Below are 21,191 nucleotides of genomic sequence, written 5' to 3'. Positions count from 1 at the left end.
CTTTTGGGGTGAGGGGGGTGATTTTGCTCTCCCCTAGCTGTTGAAGATCCCTCTGTGGCTGACCTCTGGGGGGGGGGGAACAAAGCCCCCCCCGGCAGAAATAGAGGACAAATGAGCCCCTGAAAGGTCCATGCCCATGGATTTTTTTTTAAGGTCAGAAAATGCCCTTCTTAGAAACTGGAAATAAGGAAGTCAGAGGCGAATCTGTGCTTCCCCCCAGGTTTGAGGTTGCCTTAGGGTGTGGGTTGTCTACAGCCAACCACTCTGCCCACCCCTGTTTGTGGGAGATCAGCAAGAAGAACCTTAAAAGGTTATGGGAATTCAAATATAGTTGTCACCAGTCATAGAATTTTGTTTGTGTCTGTTGGGGAGCTTCCATGTGGCCTATCTCAGCCTGTTCTGAAGGCAGGAGGACCACCGCTTATGTCATCTTGTCGAACTTCTATTTCAATATCTTCAGTGCGGGACGGTCTACCAGCCTTTGTAGGCAATAGGTATGAACTAGAGCTGCATGTTTTGACCCAACTCCGGGAGGCCATGGAAGACAGGGGGGCCTGGCGTGCTTCAGTCCATAGGGTCATGAAGAGTCAGACACAACTTAATGACTAAACAACAACACACCATCCAATGGCATGTCTTCTGTAGGACAGCAGCCACAAAATTAAAAGACGCCTGCTTCTTGGGAGGAAACCAATGACAAACCTCGACAGCATCTTAAAAAGCAGAGACATCATCTTGCCGACAAAGGTCCACATAGCCAAAGCTGTGGTTTTTGCTGTATTGATGCATGGAAGTGAGAGATGGACCATAAAGAAGGCTGACCGCCGAAGAATTAATGCTTTTGAATTGTGGTGCTGGACAAGACTCCACCTAGATTGCGCATAGTGTCACCTAGTCCTGGTCCATATCCATGCTGGTATTTCTGAACATCAAGTTAGTGTTGGGACAGAATATAGAGAGACAGAATGGTCTCCCAGAGGCAAAGGTATCAGACAAGGGTGCATTTTATTGCCTTATCTGTTCGATCTGTATGCATAAGATTTCATATGGAAAGAATCTGATTAGATTCAAAGGAAGAAGGAGTGAGAATTGGCAGAAGAAGCACCAATCATTAAAGACATCCAGAGGGCAGCCTCTTACTGGAAGAAAGCAGCAATGGCTTGAAATGACTTTTGGTGAAAGTGAAAGAAGAAAGGAGCAAAGCAGGACCGCAGTTGAACCTTAAGAAGACAAAAATCATGACTGTAGAAGAACTGCGGAAACTTTAAGGTGGACAATGAAATCAATTGAAATAGTGAAATATTTTACACACCTTGGTTCAATGTTTAATCAAAAGGGAGACGACAGCCAAGAAATTAGAAGAAGAGTAAAACTAGGACAGGCAGGAATGAAGGAACTAGAAAAGATCATCAAGGGTAAGGATGTGTCACTGGAGAAAGACCAAGATCATCCACACTGTCACATTCCTGACCACGATGAATGAATGGGAAAGTTGAACTGTGAAGAATAGTGACTGGAAAAAAATTGATTCATTTGATGTTTGGTGCTGGAGTAATGCTTCACAGGGACCCTGGATGGCCAGAAAGACCAACAAGTGAGTCCTGGATCCAATCAAGCCCGAACTATTTCTGGAGGCAAAAAATGTTGAAACTGCGGCTGTCCTACTTTGGACACATCTTGAGAAGGCAGGATTCTCTGGAAAAGACCATCATGCTGGGAAAGGTGGAAGGGAGCAGGAAAAGAGGAAGACCAAATACGAGATGGATCCACTCCCTTACGGAAGCCACAGGCTTGAGTTTACAAGAGCTGAGCAGGGCTGTTGAGAATTGGCCATTTTGGAGATCATAGGGTTGCCATAGGTTGGCGGCAGTTTGACAGCACAAAGCAACAACAAAGTGATGTGCTTCTGAATTTCTGGGGGAAACGTCCTTCCTACAAGTGGGAAAATGCAAAAAAACAACAACAACAACACAACAACACAAGTACATGACGGAGTAGGGGACTCATCCAAAGGATGTTCTGAGCAGCTGATCCCAAGAGGCAGCCAGGGAGCAGAAGGTTCAGAACCAAGGACAGCTCCCAGGGAGATCCTCCATCTGAAGTAGGCAGCTGCTGAAGTGCGGCTGTTTATACTCCTGGCCTGGGATTGTTCCCTGGAGGCTCCCCGGCTTCCTACCAAGGAGGGAGCCTTAAAAGGAGGGGACCCCAGCTGGAGGCTGCCCCTCCATCATCTGCCAGACACGCCGCCGGGGTTGGCCATCCATTCTCCAGAAAGTGGAGCAGATGAGCAAACCCTCCCTTCTCCCGTCTTCCCGAACCATGAGGAGTAATTGCAAATATTAGCACCTTCCGCCTTCCCCCACCTTCCTCCACCCAGATGCAGGGGCAGCAGCTTCTCCCTGCAAATTAGGAGGAGAATAAACCCCTCCCCCCAAAAAGAAAAGGAAAAACAACACCCCCCTTTTTTTTGCTTTTTGTAAAAAAAAAAAAAAAGGAAAGCAAACAGGGCCAAGAAAGTTTCTGATTTATTTCTCTAGCATTTGTTGGTAGATTCCACTCTTGACTTTGGTGCCATCCAAATTTTCGTACCCTTAAGTAAAGCCCCTGTTGCTTCCACCTATTACAGAAGTTTATGTGTGTCTGTGTGTGGGGGGGCAACAGGAATCTACCTCATCCTGCTGATTGAGTTGCCGTGGGAGAGTACAGGAAAGTGCTATGAATGTGTGATTTTATTATTGCTTTTGTTTACCCTTTCTCGGAGTGATATTCTTTTGATCATTTTAGCATTTGCATACATAATGTTTCTAGCTTTAAATATTGTCTTTCAATGAGGCAAGCCATGTTGGATATAAAACAGATGAACGAACGAATGAACGAATGAACGAATGAACGAACGAACGAACCAACCAACCAACCAACCAACCAACCAACCAACCAACCAACCAACCAACCAACCAACCAACCAACCAACCAACCAACCAACCAACCAACCAACCAACCAACCAACCAACCAACCAACCAACCAACCAACCAACCAACCAACCAACCAAATAAATGATCCATCCATCCATTTATTTATCTATTCACTTTCTGTACCTGCCCCATCTGGGCTATCAATACCACTCTGGGCAGTTCACAGCATAATAAAACAACACAGAACACTTTAATTAAAGTTCACAAATGTCATAAGAATATAAGAAATCAAATTAAACCTATCAGTCAACTTAAAACTCAGGGAAAGACAAGATGAAAAGAGAAAAACCATTTAAAAAGACAAGATGGCGGAGGAATTCACTTAAGGACTGTAAGCCCCACTGCAGTCTTTTGATTTAATATTTAGGGAGGCCTGTCAAAACACCCAAATATCTCTTTAAAATTCCCAGTGAGGGGCCAGGTGTATTTCAGGTGAGAGTTTATTCCAAAGGTGGGGAGCAACCATCGAGAAGGCCCGGTTTCTGGTCTTCTCTTTCCGGAACTCTCCCACGGTCAATGTTCTTAATGGGCCAGCCTGGGAAGATCAAGTAGCATGGGGAGATCTCACTGGAAGAAGGCATTGGATGTGGGTCTTAATTTTCATTTAGGCATCCTTCAGTCTTGAGAGATTATGATAACGTGCCCTGTATGGAGGACTTGGAACAGCGTCTAGTGTGGCTGAGAAGGCCAATTCGAGAGGGACCATCCCTTCCACATTGAGGACAAAAATACAATCCATCCCCTGTCCAGCTCCCTGGTTTTGCTGCTTTTGGGACTGCCTTGGCCTGCTGGACAAGGGTCTCTTCAAATTGGGAGAGGCCGTGATGCACCGCTTGCCTCCAGGCTGAGTGCTCCAAGGTCAAGTTTTCGCATCTGTTGAGGTCCATTCCTAAGGCCTTCAGATCCTGCAGCTGTGGTCTCCCTCTGGGGCGATTTCCCTGCACTCATTGTCCATACCGGGGATATTTTGGAATCCGACCATCAGCCATTCTCACGACATGCCCGAGTCAACATAGACGTTGCTGTTTCAGTAATACCGTATATACATGCTGAAAATTCAAGCTCATTCTAGGACTACTCTATTTGGAACTTTGTCCAAATGTGGGTCTAGTGACCTTTAATTCATGGGGAGAACTTGATTATTGGGTAGCCTATGAATTGTGAAAGGAAGTTAGATAGAATCATAGAGTAATGGAGTTGAAAGTGGTCTCTAAGGCCGTTGGAGTCCAACCCCCTGTAGATCTGACAAATAGTTGTCCAATTTTGTTTTCTTGAAGGCCTCCACTGTTGGAGTGCTCCCCACCTCTCGAGGTCATGGGTTCTGTTGTCGTACTGCTCTAACAGTTGAGAAGTTTTTCCTGATATTCAGCCTAAATCTGGCTTCCTGACGCTTGATTCGGTTATTACATGTGCTGAACTTTGGGATGGTGAAGAACAGATCCTGCCCCTCCTCCATAGAACAACCTTTCAAGTCTTTGCAAAGTGCTATCATAGGGCAATAACAGTGAGTGCAGTAAATAATAGAGTAAATAGTGGTACAAATTAAAATACAGTCATGGCAACTACAGTAAATAAAAGAATAAATAGTCTTGCAAAAAAGCCTCTTTTTTATTGAAGGGAGAAGAACAGGAGAGCTATTTTTCCCCCTCCAGAGTGACATTGCTTGGGGAATTATTATTATTATTATTATTTTAAAAACAGACCTTATGCCTCATTTGCTCCGTCTGGTCGCTACAGATGGAGGGAAGCTGTGAGGCTTTGTGAACAGACGCCCCGAGGAGATGAAGGCACTCTTGGGGCAGGGAAGGCTTTTTCCACAAAACACACGTGGGTTGGCCTGTTGCACCAAAGGCCATCCAGTACTGGGTTCGAAGCACCTCTTCGTCGGGGCTCTCGCTGCAGCAGGGAAGCGAGTGCGAAATAGCGGGCCAAGGAGGCATTCCACAAGGGCACAAGGAGGGGGAGGCAAAGGTGGTGCATTAGCGCTTGGTTTTGGGGAAGGTTGTCGATGAGTAAACCGATCTCCTGTCAGTCTTCAGGCCATGCTTTGTCAGCTCAAAGACCCGAATGGGAAGAAAGGGGATTGAAAGGGGATTCTCATTTAAAAGGGGGACTGGAAGTAAAACAGCCAACCTTCTAATGCCATTGTACAAAACCCTGGTCAGGCCGCACCTGGAGTATTGCGTACCGTTCTGGTTGCCGCACCTCAAGAAGGACATTGTGGAACTGAAAAAGGGGCAGAAGAGAGCGACTCAAACGAGGACTAGGGCTGGGGCACCTCCCTGAGGAGGAAAGGCAGCAGCGTTTGGGGCTCTTGAGTCTAGAGAAAAGGCGCCTGAGGAGGGACATGATGGAGACGTATGAAATCATGCAGGGGGTGGATATAAAGTCGATTGAGGGAAGCTCTTTTCCCTCTCATGCAATACCAAAACAGGAGAGTGAGAACAGACCAAAGAAAATATTTCTTGACCCAGTGTCTTGGTAGTTTGTGGAACTCCTTGCCACAAGATGTGGTGATGGCATCTGGCCTAGATGCTTTTAAAAGGGGATTGGACCGATTTCTGGAGGAAATGTCCATCGCAGGTGACAAGTCATGATGGGGATGAATCATCTCCAGGCTTAGAAGGAAGGGGCCTCCAAATGCCAGGTGCAGGGGAAGAGGGATCAGGAGACAGGGATTCGGTCGTCTCGTGGGCTCCCAGAGGCATCTGGTGGGGCCCCGGTGAGATCCAGGAAGCTGGACTCGATGGGGCCTCGGCCTGATCCTCTTAAGTTCTTACGTTGTTATGTTAAAGTTTATTTTTGAAAGCAGCAAAAAAAAGCAAGAGAGCGAAGGATGGCTTGTGAAGAGAGCCATGGATAGGACTGGCAGCCTTTTTATGGCTTCCGCTCTTGTGGCCTTAATAACAGTTTGCCCTGCAAATTATCCCGAGTTCACTTAGAAGCATAGGCATAGAGTTTAGATAGAGTTACATTCACCTGTAACTAGTTACTTTTGGGAGGTTACAGAGGTGTGATGGTTAAATTTCAGAGCAACGTAACGTTGAAGGCAAGCTGTTCATCTGGTAGATGAGTCCTCTCCGGAAGGGCAGCCCTCACGCTCTGTGCTTCAGGCAGCCAAAGGTCTTGAGCAGCCCCGGGTGTGTAAGGGATGCTGAGGAAATAATAAAGAAATTTGATTTGTGGGGTTCCACGGGTGGCCTTTGGGCTGCCTGCATGCCTCTGAAGGGCCATGAAGAAGCGAGGGCTTCTTCTTCTGTGCCTATTCTGTTGGGGCTCAGGAGAAAGAGGGAGGGGGAAAAAATCATAAGAAATGGTAATGACTCTGGATACCTGAAGCTGTGACAGTATAGGAGCCCACTTATATTCTGCAGTGTCCTTGAGGTATAATTAAAGTGATTTCCTCTCCAAATCCCCTTTTTTTAAAGCTTTCCAGTTAAGATTGAGAGTGTTTTCAGGTGGGAAGAAAGCTCTTTGCTTGTTTATTATTATTTTTTTACCTCTTCAAAGTAGAGGTGGCTTGCTAGATTCTTGTTGTTATGTCAACCGCAGGGCCCTTGTGTTAAGAGAGAGGGGGAGAGACAGACAGACAGACACACACACACACAGGCACACACACACACACACACACACAGAGAGAAATGGAACAAACCACTTTATTCCTGCTTCTGAAACCCATCTTCGTTCGATATCCATCTGTTCTCCATTTCAGTGGGTGCGAATTAAAAGCATTAATTCCAAGAGCGCTCACCGAAATCTCAGGGAAGAGTGAAAGCGTTTTGAGTTAAGACATAGATCTGGCAGACATCTGCCATGACATTTCATTTATAATTTTTCTGCACTCTCTACGAGGTATTGGTGTCGGCCTGAAGAAGTGAATTTATGCACGAAAGCTTGCACCGGAATGTTGATTTTTTAAAGTTCTGAATGAAGGGAAGACCTCTTTGTATTCTGCAAAGGACCGCATGGCTCTCTCACTCTCTCTGTTGCTGTTTTTCGTGCTTTCGGAAGCTGAGGACAATTTGAAGAGGGAAAGCAAGGAATATCACAGGTGCCCACCAGAGAAGGAGAAAAGTGGTTTGACTGTTACTTGAAACCCTGCAAGCCGATGTGGGCCAATGCCAGCTCTCCAGATGTTGATGAGTCCCATCAGCCTACCTGGCAGAGCAGCTGGTGAAGAACGCTGGGAGTTGTGGTCCAACTCTATCTGGAACATATATTCACGAAGGCTTTCACGGCCGGGATATAATGGTTGTTGTGGGTTTTTCGGGCTCTTTGCCCGTGTTCTGAAGGTTGTTCTTCCTAATATTTCACCAGTCTCTATCTGGAACACTTTGCTCATGCGATTGCTTTAAACAAAGAGACCCACAGGTAGGGTGAAGCTTCATGTCGGGAACCCTCCCTCCCGACTTCACCACAGGTTTTCAATGGGAAAGTAAAGTTGTGATTTCTCCCTCCCCCCCCCCCTCTGTATGACAGAGTGGACTAATGGTTCATCCATGTAAATGATTTGCTGTGATCAGGAAAACATATCTGTGATCTTGTGGCTCAGGCAGCTAGTGCATTTAGTAGCTAGAGTATCGGACTAGGATGATGGAAATCTGGGTTGGTTGGTTGGTTGGTTGGTTGGTTGGTTGGTTGGCTGGCTGGCTGGCTGGCTGGCTGGCTGGCTGGCTGGCTGGCTGGCTGGCTGGCTGGCTGGCTGGTTGGTTGGTTGGTTGGTTGGTTGGTTGGTTGGTTGGTTGGTTTATATTGTATCATCCGTTGGCTTTGCCACTGCTCTGGGCAGTTTCCAGCAGTAAAATAAACATACACAGAGCAGCCAAATCCCACCCCCAAACCAAAAATACAAAATAAGATCTATCTGGACATCAAGTGACAGATTTTACTTTCCTGGGCTCCATGATCACTGCAGATGGGGACAGCAGCCATGAAATTAAAAGACTCCTGCTTCTTGGGAGGAAAGCGATGACAAACCTCGACAGCATCTGAAAAAGCAGGGACCTCACCTTGCCAACAAAAGTCCGAATAGTCAAAGCTATGGTTTTTCCTGTAGTGATGATATGGAAGTGAGAGCTGGACCATAAAGAAGGCTGACCACCGAATAATGGATGCTTTTGAATTGTGGTGCTGGAGGAGGTCTTGAGAGTCCCCTGGACTGCAAGGAGAACAAACCTATCCATTCTGAAGGAAATCAACCCTGAGTGCTCATTGGAAGGACAGATCCTGAAGCTGAGGCTCCAATACTTTGGCCATTTCATGAGAAGAGAAGACTCCCTGGAAAAGACCCTGATGTTGGGAAAGAGTGAAGGCAAGAGAGGAGAAGGGAACGACAGAGGACGAGACGGTTGGACAGTGTCACCAAAGTGACCAACATTTGACCCAACTCTGGGAGGCGGTGGAAGACAGGAGGGTCTGGCATGCTCTGGTCCATGGGGTCACAAAGAGTCAGACACGACTTAATGACTAAACAACAAAAGACATCAATGCCCGGGAGGTATGAATGTCACAGGAAGCTGATCTTAGGGGGAGGTGCTCTGATTTTATTGTTTTCAAAGAAGTTCATTCAGTGAATGAGGGACTGGTAAAAAACCCTATATAATGGTTGAAATCCTGTTGCTTAGTGTTGAGAAGTCCCATTGAATCAGCAACTCTTCTGTAACTTCCATTGCCTCAAATGGATTTACTCTAGTTGTGACTTACTGTTGCATCATGGAGGAGTGGACTCACCAGATCCCTTCTGATTCAGTGTGTCTCCTCTAGTACAGGTTACAGCACTTAGCAATAGAATTTTGGCCAATCACTTTTAACCTCCTTCCAGCATTTTGAGATGCAGGGCTGAATTTCCAATTTATTTCAGCCCATTCTTTATTTCAGCTTGCTGTCACAGCTGGCAGGCCCTCTTGATCAAAACGTAATGTGCTTTTAAGACGAAAACATCAATATTTTGCACTGGAGCCGCCAACAATCGGCTCGGGAAAACCTGGTGCTTAAAAAAAAACCAAACCAGACACATTTCATAAAATCTGTCTTTGTCAGAGGGGAGAGTTTATTCTGAGGCGACCCCTGAAGCCCCCCCTTTGGTGACTAATGTGGAAATTGTTATTAAATGCAATTAATTTCTATAACGTTTCCCTACAGCAAGCTGTGTGCAAAGTAATTTGTGATAAATGTTGTTTGTCAAAATGCGTCACCCTGGAGGGGAGCAAAAGTCCTGTCATTTGGCAGAAGATAAATTCCATAAATTCAAACAAAACAAAACAACAACAGCCCATATAATTCAACGCAGACGAATAAATAAATGCCATTTATGGCCACATATTAACTGCGGTTTGCTGAAATGGAATGCAACCAATTAATTCAGTATTAAAACGAAATCATCAAAGCTTAAGACACGTAGCGCAGACTCGGAATTAGCAGATCAAGGAGAATTCTACCTCCTTTTTTTTTTCTTGCTGTACCCCAAAGAGCAATAGCCGGGCTCTGTTCAGAAAGGGAGAGGGGCGCGCAGGTTCCCTTGTCTTTCCTCTCCAGAACACTCCCAAAAAGGATGCTTCGTGCTTTTCTAGCTGTTTTCGTTGTTGTTCTTTCAGTTCTGCTAGGGTCGGCAGCAAGGATTTTTGGCAACACTCGACTGCTATCATTTCACTTATCCTTCAGCCCTTGGGACGTAGAAATTAGAAGTGGCCGGCAATGTCATTTCGGTTGGCTTTTGATTAAAAAGGAACAAGTGGGTTCTGAAGGACACGAACAAGCTGGAAAGCGTTTGAAGGAGGGCTGACACCAGAGTACAGGAAGCAAAATCCTAAGAGAAATCATAGAGCACAGGACCCCAACCTCTGGTCCGTGGCCTGGGGCCGGTCCGTGGCCTGAGCTGGACCGGGCCGCGGAGACAGACCTTCTGCCCCACCAACTGCACGCACTCACCCCCGCATAGCTGATTCGCACATGCACACATGTTCCAGCGTGCCTGTGCAAGCGTCGTGCCACCATTTGCGCAAGCGCACCCAGACAAGTGCCATGCTGCCATTTGCACATGTGCACAAGCATGCCCGCACAAGCACCGTGCCACCATTTGCTCATGTGCACGAGCACGCGCTCATTTGTGCGTGAGAGAGTGTGCGCTTGTTTGGGCATGCACACAAGCGTGGGGGGGTGCCTCGCCTTCCCCAGCCGATCCACGGGGTGAAAAAGTTTGGGGACCCCTGCCATAGAGGACAGCTAGCATAATTTGCCCAGAAAAGAGGTGGTTTATGATGATAGAATAGCCCTCTTCAGATATATGAAGAGCTGTCTGGGATGTTATTTCCACAAGGGATTATGAGTGCTTAAAGAGGAAAGAGGAAGTGCAGTTAGGACCCCTGTATCCGCAGGATCAGTATCCACTGATTCACTTATCCACAATCTGAAAATACTAAAAGAAAAATGATAGAAAACCATTTCTAGGAAAACTTATTGATAGTTACTTTCAGGTTCTGGTTGAAATTAGAGCAAGCCATCAGTCGGTACCATCTTGAGCTCACTTTTCATTTGCACAACTAGCAAGATCAAGATTTAGGAACGATGGTCCGCTGCGTGATGGTTTCTGGACTGACCCTGACACTTCAGTCCCAAATGTCCCTTCATGGCAATGCCTTGAACACTGAGGGCAAATTCTCGTCATGTACACAGTGTCCTGGAAATCAAGCCACTCGTATTTTCTTTAAATGAGAGAACACGTAAGCAGAGGCTGCAGCCAGTTCTGTTTCAGAGGTTAATTGGAGGCTGGAATAGAAGGCATGGCTTTGGCCATTTCCTGCGGGTCTTTGTGGAAAAGGCTGAGGTTAATATCAGTCCATTAAAAAAAAGGCTTCAGACTCACTCCTTGGACCCGGGAGAGGCTGCTGCGAACAGCCTTTTACTGGCTCTGCAGCACCCTCAAAAACATGAACGGGGGGGGGGGAGAAGGTGTAGGATGGATGAGATGATGTTTGCTTCTGGAAGCTGGCCCCTGGTATCTGCAGAAAACCCAAACCAGCACCGAGTTTTAAAAACTAACCCAGAGGGCGGTCGCTTCATCAGGTCTAGAGGATTCTCCCCCTCCCTTTTTGCCCCCCCCAATTTTCAAAAAATAAATAAATTAAAAAAAATAAATATGAAACTGGAAATGAGTACAGTCACTAACTAAAATTGGTTAGTTATGGTGGTAAATAGTGCTTGGGGTGGCCCACTGTACCTTGTTTGAAAGGGGATTCTGAGTTTCTAGAAGCTTCTGGGAGTGGCTGATTCTGTGCCAGAAAAAAAGGGAGGAAGACCACAAAATAGCTTCCGTGGTACTGTCCGTGCCCCCCAGTACTGCATAATACCCATGCCTGAATTAAATGCCAGCCTGGGTCCAAGGCAAAGGTCAGAATCATCTTGTAGAGTTCTGCCTGTGTAGCAGGAATCACATCGCTGGAAGTACAGTAGTAAATTTCCACCAGTTAAAGAGTTCCCTTTTTGGAACTTGGGGTGTGCATGACTTTGTCTCATTGCGGGTGAGTCGTGCACACTCCAAGTTGAAAAGGGGAGTCTTTAATTAGTCTTAGGGATGTCATTCCACTCAATGTCTGCTTTGGAGTGACAAACCTGAACAGAAAGTTACATTTGGGGGGGGGCTTAGGACTCCCAGAATCCTCCTGCTGGCATCTCCTCCTCACAGAAAGCAGACAATAAAATGAGTGTAGGAAGCTAATGAGTCAGGCGAAACACATTCTGGTTGGGATGACCGTTTTCCTAACATGAAGAGAATTTTCCAGTCAATGAAATATGGTGGTGGTGTTGGGAAATGCTTTGTGAAACACGGAGTTATAGGGAAAGAAAAGGAACAACAGGAAAGGTGAATAAGCACTGGGAGGTTCTCTGAATCATTTCCCCTTCTCCATTCAGTGAGAACATGAGTAATACCATGATTTTGTTTTTCATCAATACAAGCCGTTCTGGTTCCCAAGTGTTTATACTTTGCGAGAAACTAGCAGTCAAGGTCAGGGGAGGTAAGAATCCTGATGAACCCTCCGACAGAGAGCCGCTTCCACTCCGTGTTTAATTTATTTCTATTCTTTCCTTTCTGCTGTTATTGCCTCCACTCTCTTTTCCTGCTGTTTGGTTGCCTACTTATATCCCTCATTTTGTGGTTCATCCTCCTCTCCAGGGCTCTGGGTGGGCAGTTACGTAAAACATACAGGGATACGGCGGTACCTCGCTTGACGAGGATAATCAGTTCCAGCAAAATCGCTGTAGAGCGAAATCCTCATCAAGCGAAATTAAAAAGCCCGTTGAAACGCATTGAAAACCGCTCAGTGCGTTCCAATGGGCTAAATACCTCAGCGTCCAGCAAAGATCCTCCATAGGGCGGCCAGTTTCCAATGCCTGTGCAGCAAAAAAAATCCGTCCTAAAGCACAGTGGGAAGCCATTTTACACAGCAGGTGGCCATTGTAAAACCCAACGATCAGCTGTTTTGATCATCATAATACGAAGAATTGGATCATCGGGAAGCGAATTTTGTCAATTAAAACATCATTTTGCGATCGCAAAAGCGATTGCAAAAACCTCATCGTCAAGCAGATTTGTCATTTAACGAGGTAATTGTTAAGTGAGGCACCACTGTATGTGCAAAGAAAGCCAGCTGGTTTGGATGACAAGGTGGCGAAAGATGGGAGGGATCCGACAGCAACGATGTGGGGAAGATACAAATCCCAACATTTGTTTTCATGGACGAGAGGGGGCAATCCCTTGTTTAATGCTGTCCCATTTTGAAGGACCGTCAGGCCCAAGTCTGGTTTAAAGACAACTCTGTGATGGGTTGTTGTGTGTGTTCTAGGGCTGCGAGAGACCAAAGTGGAGAACGAGTGAGAAATCAGCAACAAGTGGGAAGGAATTTATTAATTGGTAGCTCCTTGCAGCTTGTTAAGGTAGCTCTGACATAGCTATGTCTCTTGCAGATCTGGACAGCCATAGCAGAGCTACCTTAACATGCTGCAAACAAGGAGGTTTGCCGATTTCCTCCCATTTCCATCCTAACTCCTCCGGTGGTGGTCGACCAAAGCGAACTCACCCTGGGGAACATTACTTGCTGGGTGCGAATTCGCAGTAGATCCATTTGTGTTTTTCCTTGCTGTTTCCTTGAGCCCTGAGAAGGTCCATAGGCCACCTGAGCACACCTGGTCATTGGGAGTAGAGACCAGTTTTGTTATTGCCACAAGGCCCTTGCGTAAATGTGTAAATATGCAAGATGGCCTCCTCACAATTGACAGTGAAAGATCATTGAAGGTTTCTTCCTGTTAAGCCAAATCGCAAGGTATTTGTACAGCTTTCAAGTTTTGGTGCCTGATTTTTGAGCAAAAAATGCACAGAATTTTTTTAAGCTGTGTTTTCCACATAAAAGGTTGCATTCTAAATAGAAATCCTTGTATTTTACCCCCCCAAAAAAAAAAACTAGTTGTTTTTTTAAAGGCAAATTTTTGTCTAAGGCAGCTGCTGCGGAAAAGAGGGCTGTTTTTTTCCCCCTTGTGAAAAGTAAAAAATCTCACTGGTCAGATGTCAGATTTAAAAAAAAAAAAAAAAACAAGGTACCTTTTTATTTTGGGAGAAGGTGTCTGAAAGTGTCAGGAACCCCCCGCCCCACTTTTTTTAAACTGACAAATGAGGAAATATTCAAGTATTTTGTGACATCCTTGTGCTGGTGTGATAGAACGGAGGTGCATGGGGGGAAAGTTAGATGGCAGGGTCGATGGTGTTTACGATGGGTTCTTGCCACCATCACGGGCAACCATAAGGGCTGAAAAAACAACAACAACAAGAAGAAAAAACCAGGCCAGTCCGAGGACTCCCCTGAAACATGGAGTCAGCTTTTCTTTGATCAAATTCAGAGCCCACAATGGTGTGGGTGTGGGTGTTAGGAAACCTGTTTGTGGTATTGCCCCGAGACATAAAGTAATATAATGAGGAGCAGAAATTAAATCAAATAGGGAGATTATAACCTTATTACTGTCCCTCTTTCCTTCCTACAATGCATCATCCTAACAAAGACACACACCTGGTTGTCTGTTATTGTCACATGGGCTCACAATAAAAGGCAACACATAAGAGGCGACTTTGTTTGTTTGGAGATGGGGTGGCATTCCCCCTTAAGGGGACGTGGTGGCGCTGCAGGTTAAACCGCAGAATCCTCTGTGCTGCAAGGTCGGAAGACCAGCAGCCGTAAGATCAAATCCACGCAATGGAGGGAGCTCCCGTTGCTTGTCCCAGCTCTCGCCAACCTAGTCGTTCGAAAGCATGTATAAATGCGAGTCGATAAATAGGTACCACCTCGGTGGGAAGGTCACGGCGTTCCATGTCTAGTCGAGCTGGCCATGTGACCATGGAAGATTGTCTTCGGACAAATGCGGGCTCTATGGCCTGGAAATGGGGATGAGCACTGCGCCCTAGAGTTGGACACGGCTGGACTCAATGTCGGGGGGAACCTTTAAGAGGTGACATACATGCTGTCAAGTCACCTCTGATCCTATGAACCAGCGTTCTCCCAAATGTTGTGTCCTCAACAGCTTTGCTGAGCTCCCTGGAAATCCAAGACTGTGGCTTCCTTGACTGAGTCAATGCATTTCCCGTTGAGTCTTCCTCTTTGCCTGCTGTCCTCAACGTTTCCCAGCATTGTTGTCCATGCATTATGAGACGATATTCCCAGCATTATCGTCTCATGGTATGCCCTATTTATCTCACGCCTTACATGGAACTTAACTGCTTTCCCAGAATTAACACGCAGTTGACCCTTGATGCAGGAGGCACCGTAGGGAATGGAACTCCCCACCTGTGGGCTCTGCAGCCAGAGACCTAAGCCCCTGAGCAGCCAGCGCTTTGAGAAATACAGTCCTTTAAATCAACATTATATTGCTGACTTCTTTTGATTCCGCTCTGTCCAAGACCTGTTTCCTCTCTTCCTCCTGTGACATATTTTCTGGTTTTTTTTTCCCCTTTCTTTCTCAGAGATATGAAAAATCTGGAATAGACGTTTTCAGGACGCCTTGTACTCCACGCAGAGAGAAAACTTAGAAGTTTTTTTTTTGAAGACTTTCGTCCAATTGATTTGTCAAGATGACCTCCTGCTGGAAAAGCTGCTTCTTTGTGGCCGTTCTGATTCCCGTGGTAAGAAATCTGTAGGGAAACCTACACGCATGCTATCTTTTATCTACCCCGTGTGCATTCAACAGGGTGGCTTTCACTGCCAGCCTTCGTTACATCCCATCATTTCGCAGCGGGCAGCTGAGGTAAGTTCAGCTGAAAGTTTGGCTAAAAAAAAAAGTTTGGTAGCAAAAGGAGAAATCCGTCTTTAAAGTTAGAATTTTGCTGGCAGGAAATGGCACCTCGTGGCTCATGAGAGAATCCAGGGGCAAGCTTTTCCGCCGGATTTCGGGAGTGTAAATCTCACAAGGTGCTACTTATGCCCACCTGGTCCTTCTGCCTAATTGAAAGATTATCCAGGTATCTAAAGGGAGAAAACTAAGACCAGTTTCTGAACGAAGGTGCTCCTTTTTGCTTTCGAATGATATCATTGATGGGAAGTGGGGAATGGGGTTTAACCCACTGAATCAATAGCAAAGTACAGTGGTGCCTCGCTAGACAGTTACCCCGCATGACAGTTTTTTCGCTAGACATTGACTTTTTGGGATCGCTGTAGCAATTCGCAAAACAGTGATTCCTATGGAGGAATTCCGCTGGACAATGTTTGGTCCCTGCTTCGCAAACCGATTTTTGCTAGACGACGATTTTGACAGCTCCCTCCGCGCTCGCAAAACAGGTGTTTCCGGGACCTCAGCTTCGCAAGACAGCGATTTAAACAGCTGATCGGTGGTTCGCAAAGCGGCTTTCCTATGGCCGATCTTCACTAGACAACGACAATTCTTCCCCATTGGAACGCATTAAACAGGTTTCAGTGCATTCCAATGGGGAAATGCTTTTTGCTAGACGATGATTTTGATAAACAGCAATTTCAGTGGAATGGATTATCATTGTCTAGCGAGGCACCACTGTAATGAGTCGACCCGTATATGAACCTTATTGTTTTTGTGAGTTTTGGGGTTTGGGGGAATTTGGGCCTAGATGTTCAAAGGAGATGGTGTTTCGGAACATGAATCGGATGCAAGGACAGAGGGCTGTTTTTCCAATTAGTCTTTTGGAACAGATGAAACCCTCTGATGAATCTTCATCTGTGGTGATGCTGCTGTGTTCGTCTCTTTATGACCTCTGACCTCTTCCAAGGTGTGATAAATGCCTCTAGGTTCCAGACGGGAACCTCGGGGCGTTCAAGAAAGTGGTCTACACCAAGGTTGTTTCCACCAGTGACAGTGGGGTGCAGAGTCGTTTAGCTGCGGAGCAGGGTTTTACCAAAACAAAATAACAGAAAATAAAACGACACTACGGAAGTGTTACTTTTGGCTTGTGTTTTTGCCATGGCAATGGCACTTATTCCCCCAAAAATGCCACTCGAACTTTTCATCCGTGAGCTTTGCATTTTATGGTTACTGTAACTGTAAAAAGTTAATAATATTCCAATTCTATAATAATAATAATAATAATAATAATAATAATAATAATAATAATAATAATAATAATAATAATAATAATAATAATAATAATAATAATAATAATAATAATAATAATAATAATAATAATAATGTGTTGTTATTGGTCTTCTTCTTCTTCTTCTTCTTCTTCTTCTTCTTCTTCTTCTTCTTCTTCTTCTTCTTCTTCTTCTTCTTATTATTATTATTATTATTATTATTATTATTATTCTGCTGCAGTTTTTATATCCTTAACGCTTGTGATGAATGGCAGCTATAATATGGAATATCTTGAATTGTATAGACTTCCTTCTTGGCAAAAGTCAGCTATTCCAGTGGGACGGGAGGGGGGCTTTTCAAGAGAGGAAGGGATGATGGCAGCTACCTATATCCGTATGATTCGGCTATCCATTGAATTCTTCTCTGGAGGCTTACCCGAAATCCCATGGTCTTCGGAGGTATCAACTAGGAGACGTGGCAGGGCCTTCTTGGCCGTGGCACCAATTTTCTGCTTACTCTAGATTAGCTTAGTAATGCCCGTCCTTATATTTTCACCGAGTTCTCCTCCTCTCTGGGGTTCTGTGGCTCTGCTATTTGATTTTCACTTTCTCAAGAATCGCGGGAGAGCTCTGTGGTTTGGGGGGGTTCGTCTCTGGCTGCCGAGCCAAGGGTTGGGAGTTCGATTCCCCGTGGGGGCCTCCTTGGCAAAGGCTGGCTCTGAGGATCCATAAGGGTCCCTTCCAGCTCTCCTGGTCTAAGATCATTATCACAAGATTATTACCTTCGTTGTGGTGGTGACTGTTGTTACCCAGTTGGGGTTGGGCAGAGGGCGTCCACATGCCCTCGGGGAAATAATCTATCAGGCACCCAAGCAACGTCGTGGCCTTCCTCCACCCCATGTCCCCACCTTGAGTTCCTCTGGGTCTTTGCTGTGAGGCCTGGGAGTGTTTCTCCTCACCCTCCCTCAGCGGTGACCCTGGCCACAAGTTGGCTAGCGCTCTCCACTGAAGCCTGCCCAGCTTCTCCCGTAAGGTGGTGGAACGTCCGTTCTGGGCACGGTGTCGTTGCATGGTTTGGTTTACTTCCATCTCTTCTGGGTTGGAGCGGTCCTGCTGCCCTCTCATGCCAGGCCGGGTAGTAGTCAAGCAGGAGCAGTCCTTGATGGGCAATACCAGGAGAGGTGGAGTCCACTTCCCACCGGAGCCTGGCCAGATCAACCTCCTCGTTTTCCTCCTCTCCCATGTCCATGACCTTGTCTTCAGCTTAAGCATCCTTTCCTCCAAAATCTGGGGTGTCCGTCTCATCTATCTCCTCCCCTGCCCTTCTTGGGCTCTGCTTTCTCCCCTGATGGCGCCACATGCCCAACGTAAGCAACGGGTGGCTCCTCCCTCTCTCTGGAACCAGTGCCCCCTGGTGGTTGGGTTGGGTTTTTCTCCTGCAATGCCGCAGCCCAGCCACGCCCTTCCTCCCTGATTGGTCTCACCAGATGCCCATAACAGGGTGCCGGGCGCTGACAGGGGCCAATGTAGGGGAAGGCATAGGGGTGAAGCCGAACGCACACAAGTGACTATTGCAAATTGTTTCAAACCATATTCTGAACTCTTCAGAATGCACAGACGGAATATTTGGCGACCAGACCTTATTACATATCATATCTCTCTCTCTCTCTCTCTCTCTCTCCGTCATGTAACCTACAACCAATGATTTATTTTTCCTTTGTTCCGACGTGATAATTTATGTTTTAATTTAATTTGCAATGTTTCATTGGCTCAATTTTATTCTGCCGACATTCCGTTCACTTAAAGAACTTAAAAATATTCTAAGCTGCCTATATTTAGATACAAATTATTCCACAGTGACTAAACTCTCCTGGGCTGTGCGTGTTTTTTAAGGCACCTCTTTCTCCTGCTCCCGATAGTGACATTTTCTCCCACACGCGTTTAGAAGCCCCGTCTTGAACCAGATGCCCCTGTGAGAGGAGATGACGATTAGGGCTGTGCAAACGTATCCTACTTAACTGAGAGTAAGTCAAGCTGACATCAGGAAGATTTACTTCTGAACAGACATGTGGAGGTAAAGGATCTGGGGGTGGGCGGGCTGGAAAGCTCTCTCTCTTCCTGAAGGTTAGAGTGGCTTTTTTTCAAACTGCGGTTCCCATAATGCTCCAGCCAGCATGGCTGTGCTGACTGAGGATTCTGGGAGTTTTAGTCCAAAAAGGTAATTTTCCCCCCAAACTGTGTCTGAGACTCAAGTTAGCCGTTATCCGATAAAAGTTGTTCTTCTGTGGTGTCACGATGCTCCCAACTTACGGCAATGGATAAATGAATGATCTCCGAAATGCCCCGTCCTCAACAGCCCTTCTGATCTCTTGCAAACTCAAACCTTGTGGCTTCCTTTACAGAATCATTCCATCTTGTCTTGGGTCTTCCTCATTTCCTGCTGCCTTATTGTCTTCTCCAGAGAATCCTGCTTTCTCAGGATGTGCCCAAAGTACGACAGCCTCCGTTCCATCATTTTTACCTCCAGAGAGAGTGTTCAGGCTTGACTTGATCTAGGACCCACTTGTTTGTCTTTCTGGCGGTCTGGGATATCCACAAAGCTCTCCTCCATCACCAAACATCAAATGAATTGATTTTTCCCCTCCCTGTCACCTTTCTTTCCTGTCCAGCTTTCACACCCATACCTAGTGTTCGGAAATACAAGAGTGTGGATCATCGTGGTCTTCGTCTCTAGTTCCTTCATTGCTATCCTTCCGAGTGTCCACCTTCTTCTGATTACTTGGGTGCAGTTTTCCTTTTGGATTAAGGACTGAACCAACACATGAACGTCCTTTCACTATTTCAATTTCTTCATTGTCCGCATTAAGGTTGTGTCGTTCTTCCGCAGTCAGTTTTTTTTTTTTGTCTTCTTCATGTTCTGCTGCAGTCCTGCTTTTGCATTTTCTTCTTCCACTTTCACCAAATGTCATTTCAAGTCCTAGCTGCTCTCTGCTAGTAAGGTGCTGTCAACTGCACATCGTCAAGGATGGATGCTTCTCCCACCAAGTTTCACTCCCCCTTCATCTGAATCTAGTCGGGCTTTCCATATCATCGGTTCTGCTTACAGATTGTGAACAGAGAAGGCAATAAAATGCACCCTTGTCTGATACCTTTGCCTCTAGAAAACCATTCTATCGCTCCGTATTCTGTCCCAACAGTAGCTTGTTGTCCACAATACAAGTCATGCGTCCAGAACAATCAAGAGTTGAGGAACGCCCATTTCTTTGAGAACAGCCCATAGTTTCCAGTGATCCACACACAGTCAAGGCTTTGCTGTTATCTATAAAGCACAGACTGGTCTTCTTCTGTAACTCTTCGGTGTGTTCCAGCAGCCAGCAGATATTTGCAAAGCCACTGGGCCTTCCTAGCCAGTGTAGGTGGGTGAAAAATTCATGTCACGTCATTTACTGAAACGTCAAATCACACATTGGTGATGGAAAGAACTTGAGCTTTAAAACATGGAAAAGTAGGAGGTCACGAGTTCTATTTCTGATTTGCAGCCAATGATGCACTGTAGCAAACATGTTTTTCATTGGGCTCCCCATCTGGATGCATTTATAATGCAGGTAGGCAGGTGACCAGAACATTAACTGTCTTGCCACAGAGGCATCTGTGTTTGCAGTTGCATGTGCAAAGAATGAGACAGGATTCTAGCCAAGGTTCTTGCTTTGGAAAGCTTGTGGTGTTTGTTCATTACAATTGTTGTTTTGTCATTAAGGCATGTCCGACTCTTTGTGACCCCATGGACCAGAGCACTCCAGGCCCTCCTGTCTTCCACTGTTCATTACAATAGGAACACTTTATTCGTGGGCTCAGGATCCTGCTGATTCACTTATCCACGATCTGAAAATATCCAAAACATTAAAAGAAAAATCCTACAAGTATACAGTATATTTCTAAAGATAAAGCTACCAGAACTGGCCACTGGAGGGAAACAGAGACCTTGCTATTTATAGTGTTTGCAATTAAAGTAGCGTTCGCGGTAATCCGAGTTTTTTCGTATCCGTGGGACGGCTTGGAATAATTCCCCTGTGAATACAGAGGGTCCTACTGCAGCCTTTGCTAAAATAAAACAAACGAAATCTTCCCATTCCCCCCCAAAAAAAAATTCTTGAGAGAAATGCATCAAAATTAAGGGATTTTGAGAGGAACCACTCTATTCATTCAATAAAAATGAAAACATGAATGGAAGATGGATCGAGGTGGATCCAACGTGAAGCCGAATGAATGCCCCTGCATTGTTTTTAGACATGTTTTGTGTTGCTTTCCTCTGGCTGCTGTCGACGTGATTTTGCCGGGAAAGCTAAGTGAAATTCCCCAAACCAGCCAGGAAAGGAAAGGTGAAAGCTTTGGAGCACATGTCCTCTTTAAAAAGAATACAAAAGGCACCCGAGAAACCATTTGATCTGTGAGTCACGGAGTTTGCATCAGCTCAGGTCACGGCAGTGGTGATGGTGGTGGTTTCAGACTGCCTGTTCACGCCAACTGCAATGCAGGCTTGCTTGATACCTGCCCATAATAATTCAATCAGGTGGCCTGGAGGCACGAAGGCCAATTCTTGCCGATGCCTTGGTAAGCGAGGCTTGGAGCGCGCTCCGAATCCGA

At 45.9% G+C, this 21,191-nt stretch overlaps 1 protein-coding gene across 8 annotated transcripts in view; it reads left to right on the top strand.

Moving 5' to 3' along the window:
* Positions 1 to 21,191, top strand: part of ADCYAP1R1 (ADCYAP receptor type I) — a 116,533-nt gene that overhangs the window by 18,623 nt on the left and 76,719 nt on the right. For all 8 annotated transcript variants that reach the window (XM_073002814.2, XM_078378304.1, XM_073002812.2 and 5 more), the window contains exon 2: positions 14,975 to 15,133. In XM_073002814.2, coding sequence (XP_072858915.2) covers positions 15,083 to 15,133 — 51 coding nt within the window. In that variant the 5' untranslated portion in view covers positions 14,975 to 15,082. The remainder of the gene's footprint in view (positions 1 to 14,974; positions 15,134 to 21,191) is intronic.

Source organism: Pogona vitticeps, chromosome 6 (genome assembly GCF_051106095.1).
Source record: "Pogona vitticeps strain Pit_001003342236 chromosome 6, PviZW2.1, whole genome shotgun sequence".
NCBI lineage: Eukaryota > Metazoa > Chordata > Lepidosauria > Squamata > Agamidae > Pogona > Pogona vitticeps.
This window is presented reverse-complemented; position numbering and strand designations above follow the sequence as displayed.